Below are 20,069 nucleotides of genomic sequence, written 5' to 3'. Positions count from 1 at the left end.
CTCACTGTGGGAGGCTGTGTGGATCCAGAATTGGCCTCCACAGTCGCTTACAGACCCACTGCTAAAGACCTTATCTTGGAAGACAATCTTACTCGGCCACGAGTGATCGCCAATGAATGAATGACTCTCCTTGTAAAATGCTATGAATGAACTGGACTACCTTCAAGTCGATTCCAACTAATGGCGACTCTGTGAATAGGGTTTTCATGGTAAGCGGTATTCAGAGGGGGTTTACCATTGCCTTCCTCTGAGGCTGAGAGGCAGTGACTGGCCCAAGTTCACCCAGTGAGCTTCATGGCTGTGTGGGGATTCGAACCCTGGTCTCCCAGGTCATAGTCCAAAACTCTGACCACTACACCACACTGAGCTGTAAATTAACATGTTTTAGTATTCAGATTTGCAACATTGTTTAAGAATCGTGAAGAACTGTTAAGTTATAAACGTGATTTAAATCAAGGGTTTCTCTTGGTGATCTAAATCAATCCACCCTGCAAGAACGCTTTGATTTCACCGGCAGGATTTTACCGAGAGGGCTGAGAGGTCTTTCAGGACCACACTTGGCACTTCTAACCTCTCAAAGTCATGCTGGTTTGTTCTTATTTTCTAAAGGTAAGGACCGTCCCTTCAGATTCTCCTGTCTGTCCTTCCCTTAACATCTATCGGTGTTTAGATTAAAGAGACAAGACAGGCTTTGATAGATTTCTCAGTTTATCAATAAATCTTGATTCCACATTTGCTCTGTGCAGCTCTGCCAGGCGCCATCAAGCGCTCAGCTCATGCCCAGAGCATGGCACAAACGCATCAGTCCAATCAACCGGCAAAGCAAGGTTAAGAGAAGTTCACGTGTTGCCAGTCCATCCGGAGCTCAATGCCAATAATCCTGGGGGAAAGCCACCTGAGGAAGGCAGTCCTCATTAGCAAGGCGTCAGCTGGTTGAACTGTCTGTCACTTGCCCACAGCATGACTGACTCTCTGCCTCAGGCACTTTGTGAAGAGGGAAATGGATCCAAGCAATTCCAGGTTGAGCAAGTGAACCACTGGCAACTCATGATTAAGCAAGAGCCTGCTGTTCAGGGATGGGTTGGTTCAACAGGGAAAGGAACTGCCCTGAGCTCTCAGATGGCAGGAGTGAACCTACAAGGGGACTTGGGCTAGAGTACCGTTGGCACGTTTTGCTTAGAGCTGCCTGCAACAGCATGTCTGCTACAAGTAGATCCCTACTTCTCTTGTCCTGGCCTTGGCTTCTGCAGAGGGCTGCTTGTGTGATGATTCTCTAGGGTTAAGGTAGCTTAAAAATGGCTCCTCCTGGCTGGTACAATACTGAAAAACCCCTCACCCAAATATGAGGCCAGGGCAGGGCACTGCACAGCCTGCAGCCTCATTGCAACATTTACATCAACCTGGTTAACACCTGCTTGCATGTGGCTAACAGAGGGAGGCACTCTATAAAAAAAATAAAACTCTATTGTGAAAACTAAATCCGGCTTACAGCACAGTATGAGAACAGGCGGTCCTTTCAGCCAGTTATAAAACGTGTTGCCTTTAAACCATTATGACCCCCCCTTTCTGCGCATGCACGCATGTGCATGTATCTGAAAGTCCAAACACAGAGGCAAGGAGATGGCTGTCCACTGGGCTCGGAGAGGTTGGCTCAGAATGGAACTTGGCCCAGATTCCAAGAGGCCACGTGCAGGAAACCAAAGTCGAGGCTGTAGATCTTCACTCACTACCGAATCTGTGAGCTCCTCCTCCCGTTCCCAAATGCAATTTTGCAAATAGCTCAGGGATTCCTTCCATCCCTCAGGACAGAAAGTGCAGCAGATCAACACAGCTGGCAAGCTCTGCAGCACTCCTTCCCGCCTAGCAGGGCTGGGAGAATGACCTAACAATGACCTTTATTGCAGCATCACCTTTGGACACACCTCATAACAACAATAACTGGGGGGGAGGTTGATGGGGGGTGGAGAATGTGTGTCCAGCGCACCAACCTCAAAAGGTGGCGTTTGCGTCCCTCCATCGCTAAAGGACATCCTCACCTTTCACGCCACCACATGCCTGTTCCGTTCATCCTTGCATGCTATGCTGGGGGTGTCTAGTGGGCATTTCTAAGATTGCCTAGGCGGTGCCATCAGGCCTGATAGAGGGGGACCACCCGGTCTATGGAGCTCCTGCAAATGGGGCAGGTGTGTCTGGGCAAGGCCTGGAAGCAGCGGAAGCAACAGCAGACGTGGCCGCAGGGAAGGAGGACGCACTCTCGGAGGTTCGTAAGGCAGATGACGCAAGCGTTTTCGGGTGGCTCTTCAGACGGATCCAGGCCCGCGCTTTGGTGGCGCCGGAGGTCTTCAAACTCCCGCCGTTGCGCCTCCTGCTCCTGCTTTATCCTGTGGCGCCGGTAAGCGCGGCAAAGGACATGGAGGACGACGGCCGTGGCTGCTAAGCCACACAACAGCGAAGCCCACTTCCAGAAGCCGCTGACTGACTGCAGGTCGGCCAAGATGGTCTGCCAGTCGCCCAGACGCAGGAAGTATCCGGCGCCGTCTGCCGGGGGCTGAAGGTGGAGAGAGCCATCCGGGTGCAGGACAAGTTCACCGATTCCGGTGAGGCTGCTCCCTACCAAGAGCATCTCTTCTGTCTCCAGGAAGCCCTTGGGCTTTTCCCCGCTCAGGTAGTGGCTGAGCAGGTCCTTGAAGCCGTGCGAGGTCTGCTGGAAGCGCTCGTACACCGTCTCCAAGGGTAGCTCAATGGCATGGAGGGGCGATTCCACGCTCACCTGCCCCACCACCTCACCGCTGGGGGATGCCAGGACAAATGGCACTGTGTGTACCTGCTCCAGCACCACCCGCTCGCTGTCCGTCCTGCAACAAGATCAGAGCACTGAGAACAGAGGCCGGGGCACGGCAGCCGAGGAACCTGCATTCAGAGGTACTCAGGATCTTCACTGAGGAGCGTTAAGCACCAGACGGGTAATGCTGCAAACCTTTCTACGGGAACAGAAGCCTGCACATTCTTAATTCATTGTCATTTGGCATATTCTAGCTTCCCTAGGGCCTAGGCAGGGGAGTAATCTACAGAGAACAGACATCGGAATAAAAATCGGACTACCCATGAACTGCAGCCTCCAAACACTTGGCCTGTGTGTACATTACAAAAAGATACATACTCTGCACCAAGAAAAGTGTGAATCTGCAATCTGTCTAGATTGTGCCAGCGAAGGCAAGCTTGCATCTGCTTCCTCAGTACTGGGTAGTTTATTATTTCTTTGCTCTTTGTGGCAAGGGGACAGGAGCTGCACAGGGCACTAACGCTTTACCCAATGGAAATATACTTCGGCCACCTGGGATTTCAGCAGATGTTGCTCAAATGACTGCAAGGACATTTACCCAGCCAGTTAATAAAACTGTTGTTAATTCTATACCTTGTCATTAATAATGTCTTTCAGATACCCCCAAAGTAATTGTTCATGTGTTTTCTTGTTTGGTTTTTTTTTTAATATCATAAACCAGTTATGCCTTTTTGCTATAACAAGAACTTTCTGCCAAAAATTAGCAATTTGCTCCTGCCTGTGACAGGCCAGCGCACCCTGCACCTGCCAACTTGGGAAGGGCCATAATTCAGTGGCAGAGCATCTGCCTCGAATGCAGAAGGTCCCAGGTTCAGTCCCTGGCGTCTCCAGAGAGGACTGGGGAAAGCCATTTCTGTCAGCAGCTCTTCAGGGTTTCAGACAGGCAGAGCCCTCAGAGCACACAGTACAGAGCTAGACAGACCAGTGGTCTGACTCAGTGGAAGGCAGTTCCCTACGTACTCCCAACCAGTGGCGGCGGCTGGTTCCATGTCAGTGGGGCAGTGGAGTCTGCTCCAGGTATTAGTCCAGACTTTCAAGGAGCTGTTCAAGGTGCTGACCCTCAGAATGCCAGGAGGTCTTCTTCTCTTCAGAGACTCCAGGTAAGCCTGGCACTCAGTCCAAGATCAGAACGCTTCTCATCATGGGATCCCCTCCATAGCAAGGCTTTACAATATCTCCAGTGGAGAATATTGCGCACACATTGTGTGCATGATGTCCCTGACAAAACCAGCTTTCCTGCTAAGGCGGTTTCACCCCTCAACCCTTCCTTTTATCTGTCTCGCCTTTTGTGGCTCCTTTGGGGAAGCGCTGGCCAATGCCTCTTGGCCGTCCCACTCTGCCCTTCCTTTTTCTCTTGGCTAGCCTTGTCCCGCCTCTCCTTTTGGAAGCCTCCATCTCACTCAGCTCCTTGAAAGTTTAGATTAAAACCCGGAGTGGATTCCACTGCCTCACTGACATGGAGCCAATAGCCACCACTGCTTCCGATGGTCTCCTAGGACAGCCTGTAGTGCGCCACAAGCCAGCACAAGGGAGTGCCCCACAACTGCTGACCTCAGTAATAGATCTCATCCTAACTCTTGCTTACCAGCTGCGGGCCAGACTGTTCCAGATCAGCCGATGCTCCTTCAGCACAAGCCTCTCAATCACTCCCTGCAGTTCTTCGTGGTATGGGCTGGTCAGGGCTGCCTCAACGGGCTGGACTACTCCTAGAGAGAGAGAGAGAGATCTTGAGATTTATGGAAGGAAGAGCAGAGTGCCTGTCGCTGGTTTCTTTCTCCTCCCAAAGGCCTTGAGGAGGAACATAGGAGGCTGCCTTGTTCCGAGTCTGGCTACTGGACCATGTAGCTCAGTATTGTTTGCACTGACTGGCAGCGGCTCTCCGGACTTTCAGACAGGGGACAATCCCAACACAATCTGGAGATGCCAGGGATTGAACCGGGGACCTTCTGCACGCAAAAGCAGATGTTCTGTCACTGAATGACAACTCTTCCCCAAGGTACTAGAGCCGAAACAAAGGCGTACTGCAAAAACCGGTCAGTTGGGCTTCGGCAGCTGAAATGAGAAAGCTGAGCATTACAAATGCTTTTCCCACCGCCTTGCCTCTGGCTGCCCTCCAATGGTGCTTTCAGCCACACAGCTGAGGCACCGAATAGTATGAGAAATTGAATTTTGTTTTGCGGGGGGAGAGGTTGCTTTTATGATCCAATTGTACGTTGCTTTGGACATTTTAGACAGCAAAGTGACAAAGAAAAGAGATAAATAATTTAAGAAATGCATCACATTTCTGAGTGAAATTGCATTTCAGATTTCCGCTGGGTCTGAGGAAGTAATGGAGCAGCCTGGAACCTGCAAGGAAGAGGCTTACTAATTTGAAATTGTCAACAAGCTAGATTATATTTACCTGTCTGCTCAGTTCTTCCAGTTGGATATGTAAGAGTGTATTATTTATTAGTAACAAGCATTGACCCAGCTTTATATTTTGTAAACTGTTTTGCACTGATTGAAATGGTTCATTGTTATGTTTTATTATTTTCCTTAAAATTAATAAAAGATATTTAGTAAAGGAAAGATTTGCACTGGGTTTCTGGTGAGGAGCTGGGCAAGGGGAAGCTGGATGTTCTATCCATTTTGAAACCTTAGACCAAGGATTCATACGGAAAGCGGGATTGGACCAAGATGAAGGAGGTGTGAAAATTGGAGGCAGAAATATCAATAATTTAAGATATGCAGACGATACCATACTATTAGCAGAAGCTAGCAACGATTTGAAACAAATGCTGATGAAAGTTAAAGAGGAAAGCACAAAAGCAGGACTACAGCTGAATGTCAAGAAGACTAAAGTAACGACAACAGAAGATTTATGTAACTTTACAGTTGACAATGAGGACATTGAACTTGTCAAGGATTATCATTACCTTGGCACAGTCATTAACCAAAATGGAAACAATAGTCAAGAAATCAGAAGAAGGCTAGGACTAGGGAGGGCAGCTATGAGAGAACTAGAAAAGGTCCTCAAATGCAAAGATGTATCACTGAACACTAAAGTCAGGATCATTCAGACCATGGTATTCCCGATCTCTATGACCCTGCTTAGCTTCTGAGATTAGAGGAGATCAGGAATGTTTAGGATGGTACTTGGCTAGATAAACTCCATAGAAGGCAGCTACATCTGCTCATGTGTGCATAGTGAAAGACTTAACTACTGCAGTGTTTGTTACAGTATTGCCTGCTTTCCACTGCACATTGTTGTTGTTATGTGTCTTCAAGTTGATTACGACTTATGGCGACCCTAAAATGGAGACAACAGTCAAGAAATCAGAAGAAGGCTGGGACTGGGGAGGACAGCTATGATAGAACTAGAAAAGGTGCTCAAATGCATAGATGTATCACTGAACACCAAAGTCAGGATCATTCAGACCATGGTATTCCAGAACTCTATGTATGGATGTGAAAGCTGGACAGTGAAAAAAGCGGATAAGAGAAAAATCAACTCATTTGAAATGTGATATTGGAGGAGAGCTTTGCAGATACCGTGGACTGTGAAAAAGACAAATAATTGGGTGTTAGAACAAATTAAACCAGAACTATCACTAGAAGCTAAAATGATGAAAAGGAGGTTATCATACTTTGGACACGTCATGAGAAGACATGATTCACTAGAAAAGACAAATAATGCTGGGAAAAACAGAAGGGAGTAGAAGAAAAGGAAGACCAAACAAGAGATGGATTGATTCCATAAAGGAAGCCACAGACCTGAACTTACAAGATCTGAACAGGGTGGTTTATAACAGATGCTACTGGAGGTCACTGATTTATAGGGTTACCATAAGTTGTAATCGACCTGAAGGCACATAACAACAATAGACCAAGGATGGGGAATTTGTGGCCTCCAGAGGTTGCTGGACTCCCCATCCCTGCCCCCTTAGCTGGGAACCCAAGAAATGAAACAGGGATTGAGAGGATATCATAGGTTAGCAAATCCAGCCAATGCATACAGTAAGCCTGGGACTCCCATCAGAGAAATGACATCCAACTCTCTCTCATTTGCAAAAGCTTCTCTGCCTGGTCACCTGGAAGAATTCCTGCCCACCATAGCTAACCATTTACAAATCTGCAATAAATCCCAGCAGCAGAGATTTGCTGTTTCTCCTAGCTCTTTGTGCAAAGAGCTTTGAATGCAATAGAGAGGGACTGGGATGCTCTGGAACTGGCCTGCTGGCTTCCAAGCAAGGGAAAACAACCTTGCAGGCCTCTTACCTTCAATGGCAACATAGGGCAGGCAGCTGCTACCTGTGGCAGAGAGGATGCCGGGAAGACTCTCGTTCACTTGAAGCTTCGGAGCCTCCTACATAAAACAGGAAAAAAGAGTAAGAGTTCAAATGGAAGAGAGTGTTAAGAGCTATCTGTGAAAAGATACAATGTGGGTTGTAAAGTCCTGCGGTCAAATCTAAGCTCTTCCCTTGGCCACAAGTTCAACAGGTTGCCTTAGCCAATTTCCTATCTTATAAGAACGTTATTCATTTCTTATGTTTACCAGCTTGGCTCATGCAATGAGCCTCTGGGTGACAGACAATGCCATATAAAGCAAACGTTAAAACATATCAAAATACCAGCAGGATACTAACATTTCAAAACAACACAGCTAATTGACAAAGGGAAGAGGGGGTAAGGATCTACACCGGCACAATCATATCAAAACGAATAACCCAAATGGAAGCTAAAACTAATTGCCATCAAATTATGCAGAGACTTAAATTAGCGATGTTAAAATATGTTAAAAGGAGAATGACAGAGAGAATCCACACCTCCAAACCACCATGCTGGGGGGGGGGGCAGGGTTGGATTCCTCCACCAATCTCCAACAGCGGAAGACCTCTGCTGTTGGCAGGGAAGCCCCACCAGCAAGGAGCACCCCAAATGGCAACAGCAGAAACTGCTGCTGTCTGTATCCAAAGGAACACCCCCAAATGGAGTGTTTTGGGGGTGGGATGAGCCCAGCACAGGATCTGTTGTATCCTATGTGGACTCAAATGCCGTTACATGATCTGGGCCTCTCTGCTACACCAGCCAGTACACTGGCACAGCACAGGGGCATATTTTATTCCTACACACACCATCTTCTGCCCTGGTCAGCATCAGCACCGGGGCTGTGGATGTGACATTGGCTCTATTGCACCATCAAATCCTGCCGCCAGCGGATGTAATTGTAAAGATTACTGAGACAACACATGAAGTAGTTCAAACACTTGAAACATGCTGCATAAAAGCTAAATATTAATCTGATCTGTTCTCCCAAAAGCAAAGGAGAAGCAAGCTGCACAAGAGTGTACCTGGATCTTGGCCACCACCTTGGCCTTCTTCCTATGTAGGTAATAAAAGAGACCAGAGAAGGCCAGGCTTGACCCTAAACACACCAGCTCTCCTGGTGTGAGAGGCAAAGCATCCATCAGAGTTTCTTCCCGGGGGCTGGAAAAGAAGGGAAACGAGATACTGAGTTATGCAGATACGACGAAATGCCTCCCCACTCAGAGTGATCCATGGAAGTGACCACTTTAGCATCTGAGGAAAATGGGCACCATATGAATAGCACAAGAGGAGCTCATAGGAAGCTGCCTTATAGAAAGTCAGACCATTGGCCCATGTAGCACAGTATTGTCTACACTGACAATTTGATTTGAATTCCCTGATTTCCCAATTTTAAATATTAAAATGGAAATGGACTATCTTCAAGTCGATCCCGACTTATGGCAACCCTATGAATAGGGTTTTCGTGGTAAGCAGTATTCAGAGGGGGTTTACCATTGCCTCCCTCTGAGGCTGAGAGGCAGTGACTGGCCCAAGGTCACCCAGTGAGCTTCATGGCTGTGTGGGGATTCAAACCCTGGTCTCCCAGGTCGTAGTTCAACATCCTTTTAAATAATAAATAACTGCAAAGCATGTGCTCCACTAACTGAGCTACAGCCTTTGCCCTTATTCAGAAAGCCAGTCCCTCACCAGGCCACAGCAAGGGACAATCCTGCAGAGCTGAGATGTTGCTTCATGATGTCTGAGCAAGGAAGCAGGCAATGTCAGATTGACTTCTCTGCGGTGTTTTGCTCCATTTCTTCTGCATGCTCCATTCATTCTCCCCTTTGTTCTCCTGTGGATATCAAGGGTATCAAAAGGCCAAACTCCCCTGGGAGGATTTCTGGGAGATGAGCAGACAGGAGAAGCATAATGCTGGTTCAACACCCTCCCTATCCCCTCCACAAAGGCACCGTGGAAGATAGCCTGAATTTGGCTCATGAGACAGACAGATATCCAGATATGGAACAGACAGGCTCAGAGACCACCATCCCAGAGTCTCCCAACAAAATGAGAAAAATAACAACCCAAATGGGCTGTATTCCCTCTTAAGGAACAGATGCTTACTCTGGGGGTGCTTGATCAACCATTGTTGTAACGGGAGGCCTGCATGTCTGCAGTAGCTAAGTGTCTCTTTTTCTAGCCTCTGCTGGTGCACCAGATATAACTGCTTGCTTGGCCACAGTGATACATGCAGCGGTAACCACAAGACTGGACTGCTGTAATGTGCTCTACATGGGGCTGCCCTTGGGCTGGTCCAGAAGCTGCAGTTTCTGTAAAATGTGGTAGCTGTGTTGCTAACGGGAACAGCCTACCATGATCCTGTACTTATAACACCTCTGATGAAAGAGGAGCACCGCCTGAAAGTTTGATACTGGACCACGTTTAAGGTCCTGCTGTTGACTTACACAGCCTCGAACAACTTGGGACCTAATTGCCTGAGGGAATGCCTATGCGATCAGACACGCTAAGATCTCGGAATGAGGCCCCCTTGGTTGTGTGTTTTTCTGCAGAAATACAGCTGGCAGCAATCCAGCTGATAGAACCATCTCCCCTGGGGAAATAAGGTGGGTGTCAGCTTCATTAAGATGCTGGTGCCTCCTGAAATCACATTTATTCACCCAAGACTTTGGCAGTTACCAGTACCTGGCCTTGTGAACTGTTCTGATTACTGAATTTGTATTTTATTTCACGCATGCAATTTTTAACATTTAAATACCACCTTTAGGAATGGAACATAGGGAAGGCAGTATAAAAGTGTCTAAAGGCAATAATAACACAACTAATCACAACTGGAGGCCCTGGGGCCGCATCCAACACTCCCTCAGGAGTAGTCTTGCCAACTCAGAGAAAAGCGTCTCAGGTGCACTTTTACTGTGCAATTTACAAATGAATGGACCTACAGGGCTGTCCTTTTAGGGCACTGGTCTTCAACTTTGGGTCTCCAGATGTTGTTGGACTACAACTCCCAGAGTCCTTGGCCACTGACTAAGCTGACTGGGGTTGATGGGAGTTGTAGTCCAACATCTGGGGACCCAAGGTTGAAGAGCAGTGTTCTAGGACATTGACACAAACTGTCACCCGTACAACGTCCCCAAATTTTAGCCAGTTATCATTTACCATTTTCTTTCTGGAAGCAAAGAACCACTAGGAGCCAAATACACCCCAGAAACTGTGTTGTACTCAATATGCACGGGGGAGGGGCCAGCATATACTGCTCAGAAAAATTCTGCCTCCTAGGAATAACTATTCTTTTGGCTGAAGGTGCTTTGGTATTGTCAAGCACACTTGTGCCGACAACAGAGGCAAAAATGGTCTCTGGGGACAGTTACTCCATCCTTCCTTTGGAAATCTCATTAGGGTACAGATATACCCCAAAGATGGCCAGCATGGTGTCTTTCCACAAGCCTTTTGGGGAGAGACCTTATCTCAGTCTATTGGAGTTGCTTTTTAAGATGTTTTTAAAACTTTTTTTAAAAGTTGTTTTTAAAGATATTTTGTTTTAACATATTTTAAAGTCTGTTTTTAAGATGTTTAAGAGTGTTTTTAGTGTTTTTGTTTGCCGCCCCAGGCTCCTACTGGGAGAAAGGGTGGGATATAAATTTAATACATTTATTTGTTTATTTTTGCCAGGCCTGCCTGAGGGTTAAGAAGTAACATTTGTGGCTTACAGGCCTTGCCACAAGCCACCTTTTGGGATGACTCATTGCCCTCCATTTCCATTTCTAAGAAATCTACTTGTTGACCAGGAAACTAAGGCTGCAATCCAATACATGTCCACTCAGAAGTAAACTCCATCGGGTTTAATGAGACTCACTCCCAGGTAAGCGTGTAATGGATTGCAGCCTAATTTTCCCTCTTAGCAGGCCAGAGAAGGGAACAGAGGAGAGCTAGGAGGCATGCAGGCCCTGGCAGTGGAGAAGGCCCATCTCAGAGCCTCAGAGTTCCCAGGCAGTGAATTTCTAGAAAGAGAAGCACCGGGGCTTCCACATCTGGAAACCGCACCCTTTCCCCTCCTTCAAGCCCTGCCTCCAACAAAACAGTGCCACCAATCTGCACATGCTCCGAGGCACTCCTCGTCTTATCGCTCCATGCCTAGGACCTGGGAGATCAGGGTTCACATCCCCACCTGGCCACGAAGCACACTCAGTATTACCTGGCAGCCTCTTAATGTAACCCACCTCGCAAGGCTGTTGTGAGGGTAAAATGGAGAGACGGGGAGGAATCATGCATGCCACCTTCAGCTCCTCGCAGGAAAGGTGGGATATAAATGTAATATAACAACTAAATTCGCTCTCTAGGATGCACACCTTAACGTTGTGAAGGGGCTTGAGAGTGTTGAAGAAGTTGACAACAAGGACGTTGAACTTGTCAAGGATTATCAATACCTTGGCACAGTCATTAACTGAAACGGAGACATTAATCAAATTAGAAGAAGGCTAGGCCTGGGGAGGGTAGCTATGAGAGAACTAGAAAAGGTCCTCAGATGCAAAGCTGTATCACTGCACACTAAAGTCAGGATAATTCAGACCATGGTATTCCCGATCTCAATGTATGGATGTGAAAGTTGGACAGTGAAAAAAAGCAGGTAAGAGAAAAATCAACATTTGAAATGTGGTGCTGGAGGAGAGGTTTGCGGATACCATGGACCACGAAAAAGACCAATAATTGGGTGTTAGAACAAATTAAACAAGAACTACCACTAGAAGCGAAAATGATGAATCTGAGGTTATCATACTTTGGACTCATCATGAGAAGACCTGATTCACTAGAAAAGACAATCATGCTGGGAAAAACAGAAGGGAGTACAAAAAGAGGAAGGCCAAACAAGAAATGGATTGATTCCATAAAGGAAGCCACAGACCTGAACTTACAAGATCTGAACAGGGTGGTTCATGACCGCTGCTGTTGGAGGTCGCTGATTCATAGGGTCGCCATAAGTCGAAATCGACTTCGAGGCACATAACACACACACACACTAACTAAATGTTTTTTAAAAAACCTAACCACTAGGTTACAAGGGGTCAGGCCAAGGTTTACCTGAGGCTAATGAACGTCGACTTTCTGTTGCAGGAGCAACCACCCCATATTCCCGATCCTCTTTTCTCTTTCCTTTTCCCTTCTCCGGCGGAACCAAAGAGCATCGATCCCTGTCCCTGCCCGAGACGCCAGCGCTTGCCCGTCACCGCGTTGGCGGATGGAAAGTGAAGTCCAACCAACCTGAACCCCAAAGTCGCCTTTGGGAGTGAAGACTACGACTCCCGGCATTCCTTGCTCTAAAGGAGCCACTACAGAGCCCCGTTCTGATTCGCTGTGGCGGTCGCGGAAAGGTGCTTAGGAACTACTAATCCCATCAGGCATAGCGGCGAATTTGGGAACGAGGTAGAGCGATTCATCAGCGTTGTCTTTCGTCTTAGCTTGGGGGCGGGAAAGAAAATTAGCGAGAAGGTGGCCGGGTTGTTGTTTTGCTTGCTATGTTTAGGTTTCACACAGTTTCTAAGAGGTTGCACTGTGATGCCGGAGGGGCTTGTTGCATTTCATTGATTTTAAGCCGTTTGTATGCATACGTTTAAGAGTATATCCTCCTCGTGTGTACTTTCGGGAAGAAACATGGCTAATAATTATCATAAGCAAAATAATAAATAATGCGGCACAGCTCTGATGATGCAGGATGAAGGTGTGATTTAAAAAACAGCTTGTAAGGTTGGGGGGGGGCGAGAATCCAGATAGTAAATCGCAGGAAGCTACAATCCCCAGACATACTTGTGAAAATGACCAAGAAAATAGCAGTATTTTTTTCTGACCAAGGAGGTTAGATTGGAATGCACCTATTGGTTTTATTTGACGTATTGCTAAATGTTGTAAGCCACCTTTAAGCATTTTAATGTAAAAGTGGGCTATTCAATGTTTGAATGCATCCTTCATTGCAGATCTTGCACTGAAGCAAGGTGGGTGGGGGTGGGCTGGATGACCTCCAAGGCCCCTTCCACCTCTTTAATTCTACATACATGCAAACAGACTGTGGTATTCCCGATCTCTATGTATGGATGTGAAAGTTGGACAGTGAAATAAGTGGATAAAAGAAAAATAAACTCATTTGAAATGTGTTGGAGGAGAGTTTTGTGGATACCATGGACCGCGAAAAAGACAAATAATTGGGTGTTAGAACAAATTAAACCAGAACTATCATTAGAAGCTAAAATTATGAAACTGAGGTTATCATACTTTGGACACATAATGAGAAGACCTGATTCACTAGAAAAGACAATGATGCTGAGAAAAATAGAAGGGAGCAGAAAAAGAGGAAGACCAAACAAGAGATGGATTGATTCCGTAATGGAAGCCACAGACCTGAACTTACAAGATCTGAACAGGGTGGTTCATGACAGATGCTCTTGGAGGTCACTGATTCATAGGGTCACCATAAGTCGTAATCAACTTGAAGACACATAACAACAACAAAACATGCAAACAATCCTATGGATGCTCACCTGAGAGCAAGCCCCATTACTTCTGATGAAATGTGCATATGATTATGCTGCAAAGACAATGGGTTTTGTCTGCAGGAGTAACCTGAATACGTAGGCTCTTATCTCCTGAGCTCTGCAAATCTTCCTCCTGGGCCCTTGGAGAAAGCCAACTCCCTCCACCCCCCACCTCGACACAGTTGGATGTCCATAACCCCATGGGAGAAACAGGAAGGCTTAATACACCTTTGTCCTTTCTTTCTGATACATAGCTAAGGCAGGGCTGGCTAACTTTTAGCTTTCAGATGTTTATGGCCATACTATCCTGAACATGCCAGACCTTGTCTGTTCTCAGAACCTAAGGAGGGTCAGGCCTGATTAGTACTTGGATGGGAGAATGCCGAGGAATACTGGGTGCCATAGGCTTTCTCATTGTCAGAGGCAGTTTGTTTCTGAATACCAGTTGCTGGAAACCACAGGAGAAAAGAGGCTTCCCATAGGCATCTGGTTGGCCACTGTGAGAATTAGCCAGGGTCACTGGCGTGATCCAGCAGGCTCTTATGTCCTTATGTTGAGATCCCAGCGTCCCTGACTATTGGCCATGCTGGCAGGGGCTGATGAGAGTTGGGAGTCCAACAACATCTGATGGGTTGTTGTTATTTGCTATTATTTATTAAATTTATATCCCATCTTTCTTCCCAGAAGGATCCCAGGGCGGCAAACAAATGACAAAATACGAAAAACATTTCTAAAACATATTAAAAACAAAACATCTTTTAAAAAATCTTAAAAACAAAGCATCTTTGAATTAAAAAAAATCTTTAAAAACACATTAAAACAAAACGTCTTTAAAAAACATCTCTTTAAAAAAAAAAAGCTTTAAAAACATTTTTAAAAACAATTCCAACACAGCTGCACACTGGGATAAGGTCTCTGCTTAAAAGGCTTGTTGAAAGAGGAAGGTCTTCAGTAGGTGCCAAAAAGTTAACAGAGATGGCACCTGTCTAATATTTAAAGGGAGGGAATTCCAAAGGGTAGGTGCCACTACACTATAGGTCCACTTCCTATGTTGTGCAGAACAGACCTCTTGATGAGATGGTATCTGCAGGAGGCCCTCACCTGCAGAGTGCAGTGACCGACTGGGTAAGGGGTAAGACAATCAGGCCAGCCACTTTGATTTAAGGCACTGGGCTTCAACTGGAGGCTTGGGCCAAGTTAAGGATTTCAGACTGATCTAAGTGGTAGATTGCAACAACAGATCCACCACCTTATAAGCACAGCCAGGGCCGGTTCCAAAGGGCGGCCAGGTTGGGCACTGGCCCGAGGGCCCCGCAGCTACAGAAGCCCCTGAGGAGCCCTCCGCTCCCCTTCCGCAATCCGTGACATGAGCCATGCCACGGATAGCAAGACAAGAACTTCCGAGCCACCTTCCGCCGCCGCCCGCCACCCGCCACCATCCCCCCGCTTCACCTACCTTTCTCTGCTGTTCTTTGAGGCTGCGCGCACTGTGCGCGCAGGGTTGCCATCAACGAAGATGGCGGCCGAGGTTTCCGTAAGGGACTGAAGCCTCTGCTGCCATCTTGGTTGATGGCAGCAATGCTCATAGCAAAGCCGAAGGCGAACAGAAAATTCTTGCAACCCTGTAATGGGAAGACGTCTTCTGTATCTTTAAAGTTGTGCAGGGGAAGGGAGAATTTCACCTTGTGGTTTTTCCCATTACAAGAAAACCTGCATTTGGCTGAATTTTCTCTTCTCTTAAAAGATATAGAATCATTCTCAGGACCTGAGCCTGGCAACCCTATCATCAAATGGCAATTTGCAGGATTATTTGGGAGAAGCAGCCACGACATCATTTCTATTGTGCATTCATGGGGTGTGCTCATAATGCTATCAGGGCAGTCTTATGCGACCCCACTTTCAATACTATGTGTGCCTGCCAGGCTTTCGGGGTGGTCATAATGGTTCATCTCCAATCAGTGCATAGACTGTAACTTCCTCCTGAAACTCCATAACCTTTCATACCACAAATGTTCAGGCTCTCTGTCTCTCTGTGTATATATGCTGTCCCATTTTTGTTGTGCTATAACCCCTCCAGACAGCAATAATGTGGAAGCATTGGGGAAGCGCTGCAGAACAACTAATAAAGCAGAATAACTCCACCACGAACGCGCTATTGTTGTGGCAAGAACATGTTGCAGAATACACCCGCAAGAAAACGCCAGTCTGGAGAAGCCTGCTGACTGTAAGCTCTCTTTCCTCAAGCTTCCTATCCATCCACCTTAGCTCAGACGCCACTTCACCAGGAAACTGGGGAGGCATCAGCAGCACACGTTTCAGTCCTGAAGCTCTGTGGCTCCAGTTTCCATCCCTAGGCCACAGCAGAGCAGCGGGAGACACTGGCAGTGGTAAATTCACATTCGCTGTAGGAGGAAACTAGAACTACAGTATGCTTGCGATATGGGGGCTATCATACATTCTATGGGCATGTTTAGCCTGGAGAAGACTGACGGGAGATATGATAGCACACTTCAAGTACATGAAAGGCTGTCACACAGAGGAGGGCCGGGATCTCTTCTTGATCGTCCCAGAGTGCAGGACATGGAATCATGGGCTCAAGTTGTAGGAAGCCAGATTTCTACTGGACATCAGGAAAAACTTCCTAACTTAGAGCCATACGACAATGGAGCCAATGACCTAGAGAGGTAGTGGGCTCTCCGACACTGGAGGCCTTCAAGAGGCAGCTGGACAGCCATCTGTTGGGAATGCTTTGATTTGGATTCCTGCATTGAGCAGGGGGCTGGACTTGATGGCCTTATAGGCCTCTTCCAACTCTACTATTCTATTTCTGGTCCTGGTGTGACTACCAAGGCCCACCAAAGAACTGCAATTGTAAGTTTCCTCGCTATTTATGGGAACTTTTCATTAAGGTTTCAATTGGCACCTACTAGGTCAGTATTGAAAGGCTAGCGCTTGGTGTTGGCAATGTGGCGGGGGGCGGGATGAAGATCTGCCCCCATTGCCTACTTGCTGTACTTCATGATCTGCCAGAATTCAACGCTTAGCATTTATCTTCTACAAAACAGCAACATTTTGTCTTCTGAACAGAAAAGGATTTGCAGTGACTAGCTGGGCTTGGTCTCTGGCTTACGGAGATATCCCTAATCAGACTGCTGAATTCCTGGTGACTACTGTCTTATTCCAAGCCCTCCTACCTAAGACCCTTCTACCTGGAGATACCAGAGTTTGACTCTTCTGCATGCAGGCAAAGCCTGTCCCCTACCGCTGAGCTATGGCCCTGGCCTACCTTTACAGCATAAAACGTTTTTCATCTTATCTATCCTCACAGCAACTCTCAGAGATAATGATTTCACCAAGGCCACTCAGACTAAGGTTGTGTTTATTAGATTTATATCCTGCCCTTCCTTCCAAAAGGAGCCCAGGGCAGCAAACAACAAATGATAAAATAAAAATAGTTCTCATCACTGTGTTGATAAATCTGTCTCTGGGCTCTACCATGGGGAGGGTGTGTGTGGGACAAATCCCTGCACATAGAAACCTAGCACATGGGGAGAGGGGGTGGGTGGGACAAATCCCTGCACATAGAAACCTAGCACATCAGGGAGAAGGCTCTGCTAGAACCTTTCTTCCTGATGTGAAAATTTCCGGTTTTAAGAGAATGGCCTTCCTTCCAGTTGCGTGAAATGATACAACCCAGAAACAGCAACCTCAGTAGGTCCAAATGAGGATTTGCCCCTTGGTCTGTCATGTCCATGCCTAAGGGCTCTTGCAGATGATCCATAGTTTATTGAGCATCCATCCCAATTCATTTGCACAAAAACTGCATATGACATTACATTCATTCCCATTTGTTTGTGACGTTATCCAATATCACTGTTATCCCACACTCTCTATGGCATTTTCCTGTCACCTACCACAAAAACCCTCCTCCCCCTCTTTTTGGAAGGGCGTTTGCTGCTCAAGAGTGCCAAATCCACTTTAATGGTGCAACCTAAATTGGCCGGTATATGCTTGAGTCATACCCACAAAAGAGTGGAAGTGGCCTAACACTCCGTCTACTGCAGAGCACTGCTGTAGCCCAGTGGTAGAGTATTTGCTCTGCAGGCAGAAGCTCCCAGGTTCAATCCTCACCACCTCCAAGCAGGGCCAGGAAAGCCCTTGGAGAGTTGTTGCCAATCAGTGTGGACAATACTGAGCTTCATGGACCAATGGTCCGATTCAGTATAAGGCAGCTTCTCTGTGTTCCTAATCCTGATTTCCAGACTATTTGGCTTAAAAGCAGGAGGCTGTGTTTGCATTTTCATGATTCCCCCCCCAATTGTTTATTTTTGTTTTCACTACACAAAACTGAAGACCACTTTGAAATAACCAAGCGGAAACTGCTTTTAATAATTAAATACACTGACAGCATATCCCCCCCAACACACACACACACACGCACACACATACATACTAATCCAAGGCACTATTCCCCACCAAGCTCAAGAGATGGGAGCAAGTTTGGAAAACTTCTAAGCCAAGCTAGTCTGGAATTGATAATAAGCCTGGAAAAGGGTTAAAGGAAACATCTCGGAACTAAGCCGGTCCTTCCGTCCTTCTCTGTCTTGTGATCAGAGTCTCCTAATCCCCAGCTGCTGTGTGGATAAATGTGCTTTCAAGATAGTGTTTTGCACCTGCCCAGGGATCTAATGGCAGAAGTGGGGATTTCTCTTTCTGAAGGAGTGGGACACTTGGTAGGTGCAAGGCTAGCTAGAAGGAGGTTCATCTTTCCACAGTGACTGGATGGGATTGTGCGTGTGCATGTGTGGTGTGACATCTCCCTTTGCTATGCAATACCAATAAGATGGCTTCATATCCCAGGCCAGCAGTTCTACACTACAGCCTTGTTTCTTCTTTGGACATTTGTAGTTAAGCAACATTTGGAAGGCCACAGGCTCCCTAGACCTGAGCTAAGTGGAACCTCCATGTTCAGAATCAGTGTACCTCAATATTAGATGGCGTGAACAAACAGGAGGAGGTTGCTGCCTTCATGCTCTGCCTGTAAGCTTCTTTGAAGGGTCTGGCTGGGCTGCTGGAAACAGAACACTGCGCTAGGTGGACCTTGCTTTCATGCATCAGGGTTCTTCTGATGCCTTTATGAGCCCTGGGGTATGATAAGCTTCAAAGGGTCTGAAGCTTCCATAACTAGCCCCACTGTATGCTTGAAATTCCTCAACTGAATCAGCACTGCTCCAAAAAACCCAGTGTCTAGGTCAGAGATAGAAAAGCTGTAGCCCTCCAGATGTTGCTGGATAACAGCCCCCTTCACCCCTTATACCATTGGCCATGCTGGCTGGGGCAGATGGGGGCCAGAGTCCAACAACGCCCGGAGGGCCACAGTTTCCCCACCATAATCTAAGTGGTTCATTAGCCAATGGCATCCTCCTTCGTACGGTGGCTCCAAAGACCTATCTCTGAAAATAGCAGCCTTTATAAAGGCTGAGGTATATCCGCCCTACAACTGTGCCTGATTTAGAGAAGTGGAACAAATATAGCAAGAAGCCAGGGGTACAAGGCCACCGCAGGGGGCCAGGGAGACATTTCCTGGAGGAGCTGAAGACAGGGAACTACAGCAGAAGAAACTGAGTATGGAGACTCTTTGCAGGGCCCGTAGAGGATGGAGCGAGTGATAGAGCTGGCTAAGAGACGTGAGGCTGTGCTTTTGCGCCACCACCCTCCCGATGAAGTGGACTCAGGGGGCAGTACTAGTTAAGCTCACTTTTCTCCTGGCACCGTAAAGGGAAGGAGCCCACACCAACCAAAGCCTGCAAGGCGAGACCACCAGACGCTCCCCAAAGGAGTGGCCACCACCAGTGCTCAGCTGTTGTTCCTGCGGGCCAGGCTGTGTGCATGGAGCAGTTCTATGTATGTACAGACTCTTGCCAATAGCAGCCTCTCTTTCGTTCCTTCTCTTTTTCTACCACACTTCACAGTGCTTCCCAGGGTTCATGAGGGAGCCGATGGGGCATTCAAAGTGCTCTAAAAAGTCCCGGGAGTTGCTGAGGGTGCCGATGACCCGGAACTTGTCAGGACTGTGTGGGTCAGTCACCAGGCCCTCGTGCGAGCTCTCCGGGGTCCGTACGGAACACCACACCTGTGCCAGGAAGGAGAAGGAGAAGGTTATTGCTTGCGTTGCGCAGGACAGATGAGACAGGTCATGTAGTTGTGTTTCCCAGGTGCTGGAAGGGAGGCAGACCCATAGAGGTGGAAGAGCTACCGCCTTTTGCTTCTCAGACAATCTAGGTCTCCTCATACAACACACCACCAGCAGCACAAAGGCATTCCCCATCGCAGCTGGGGGTGTATGCACTCCAGATGCTTGGAATCACCCCAAGTGAGGGCAGGGTTTGGTATCTGAG

The 20,069-nt window shown here is 47.3% G+C and overlaps 2 protein-coding genes across 5 annotated transcripts in view; both read right to left on the bottom strand.

Moving 5' to 3' along the window:
* Positions 1-690: 690 nt before the first annotated feature.
* LOC133388566 (mitochondrial ubiquitin ligase activator of nfkb 1-A-like) lies at positions 691-12,382 on the bottom strand. 3 transcript variants are annotated; one of them, XM_061634523.1, is made up of 6 exons: positions 12,227-12,297; positions 8,837-8,981; positions 8,173-8,308; positions 7,100-7,187; positions 4,428-4,548; positions 691-2,855 (listed from the first exon to the last, which is right to left on the bottom strand). In XM_061634523.1, the coding sequence occupies exons 2-6, from the start codon at positions 8,881-8,883 to the stop codon at positions 2,129-2,131; spliced, it is 1,119 nt and encodes a 372-aa protein (XP_061490507.1). In that variant the 5' UTR covers positions 8,884-8,981; positions 12,227-12,297; the 3' UTR covers positions 691-2,128. The 3 variants fall into 3 exon arrangements, with proteins under 3 accessions (XP_061490507.1, XP_061490505.1, XP_061490506.1); XM_061634521.1 differs by lacking the exon at positions 8,837-8,981 and having other exon boundaries at positions 12,227-12,382; XM_061634522.1 differs by lacking the exons at positions 8,837-8,981; positions 12,227-12,297 and adding an exon at positions 12,061-12,204.
* Positions 12,383-18,078: 5,696 nt separating this feature from the next.
* Positions 18,079-20,069, bottom strand: part of ECE2 (endothelin converting enzyme 2) — a 48,745-nt gene continuing 46,754 nt past the window's right edge. For both annotated transcript variants that reach the window (XM_061637469.1, XM_061637470.1), the window contains one exon: positions 18,079-19,804. In XM_061637469.1, coding sequence (XP_061493453.1) covers positions 19,628-19,804 — 177 coding nt within the window. In that variant the 3' untranslated portion in view covers positions 18,079-19,627. The remainder of the gene's footprint in view (positions 19,805-20,069) is intronic.

The sequence above is a fragment of the Rhineura floridana genome, chromosome 7 (assembly GCF_030035675.1).
Source record: "Rhineura floridana isolate rRhiFlo1 chromosome 7, rRhiFlo1.hap2, whole genome shotgun sequence".
In the NCBI taxonomy this organism is placed as follows: domain Eukaryota; kingdom Metazoa; phylum Chordata; class Lepidosauria; order Squamata; family Rhineuridae; genus Rhineura; species Rhineura floridana.
The sequence above is the reverse complement of the archived record's forward strand: the minus strand, read 5'-3'. Positions and strand labels throughout refer to the sequence as shown.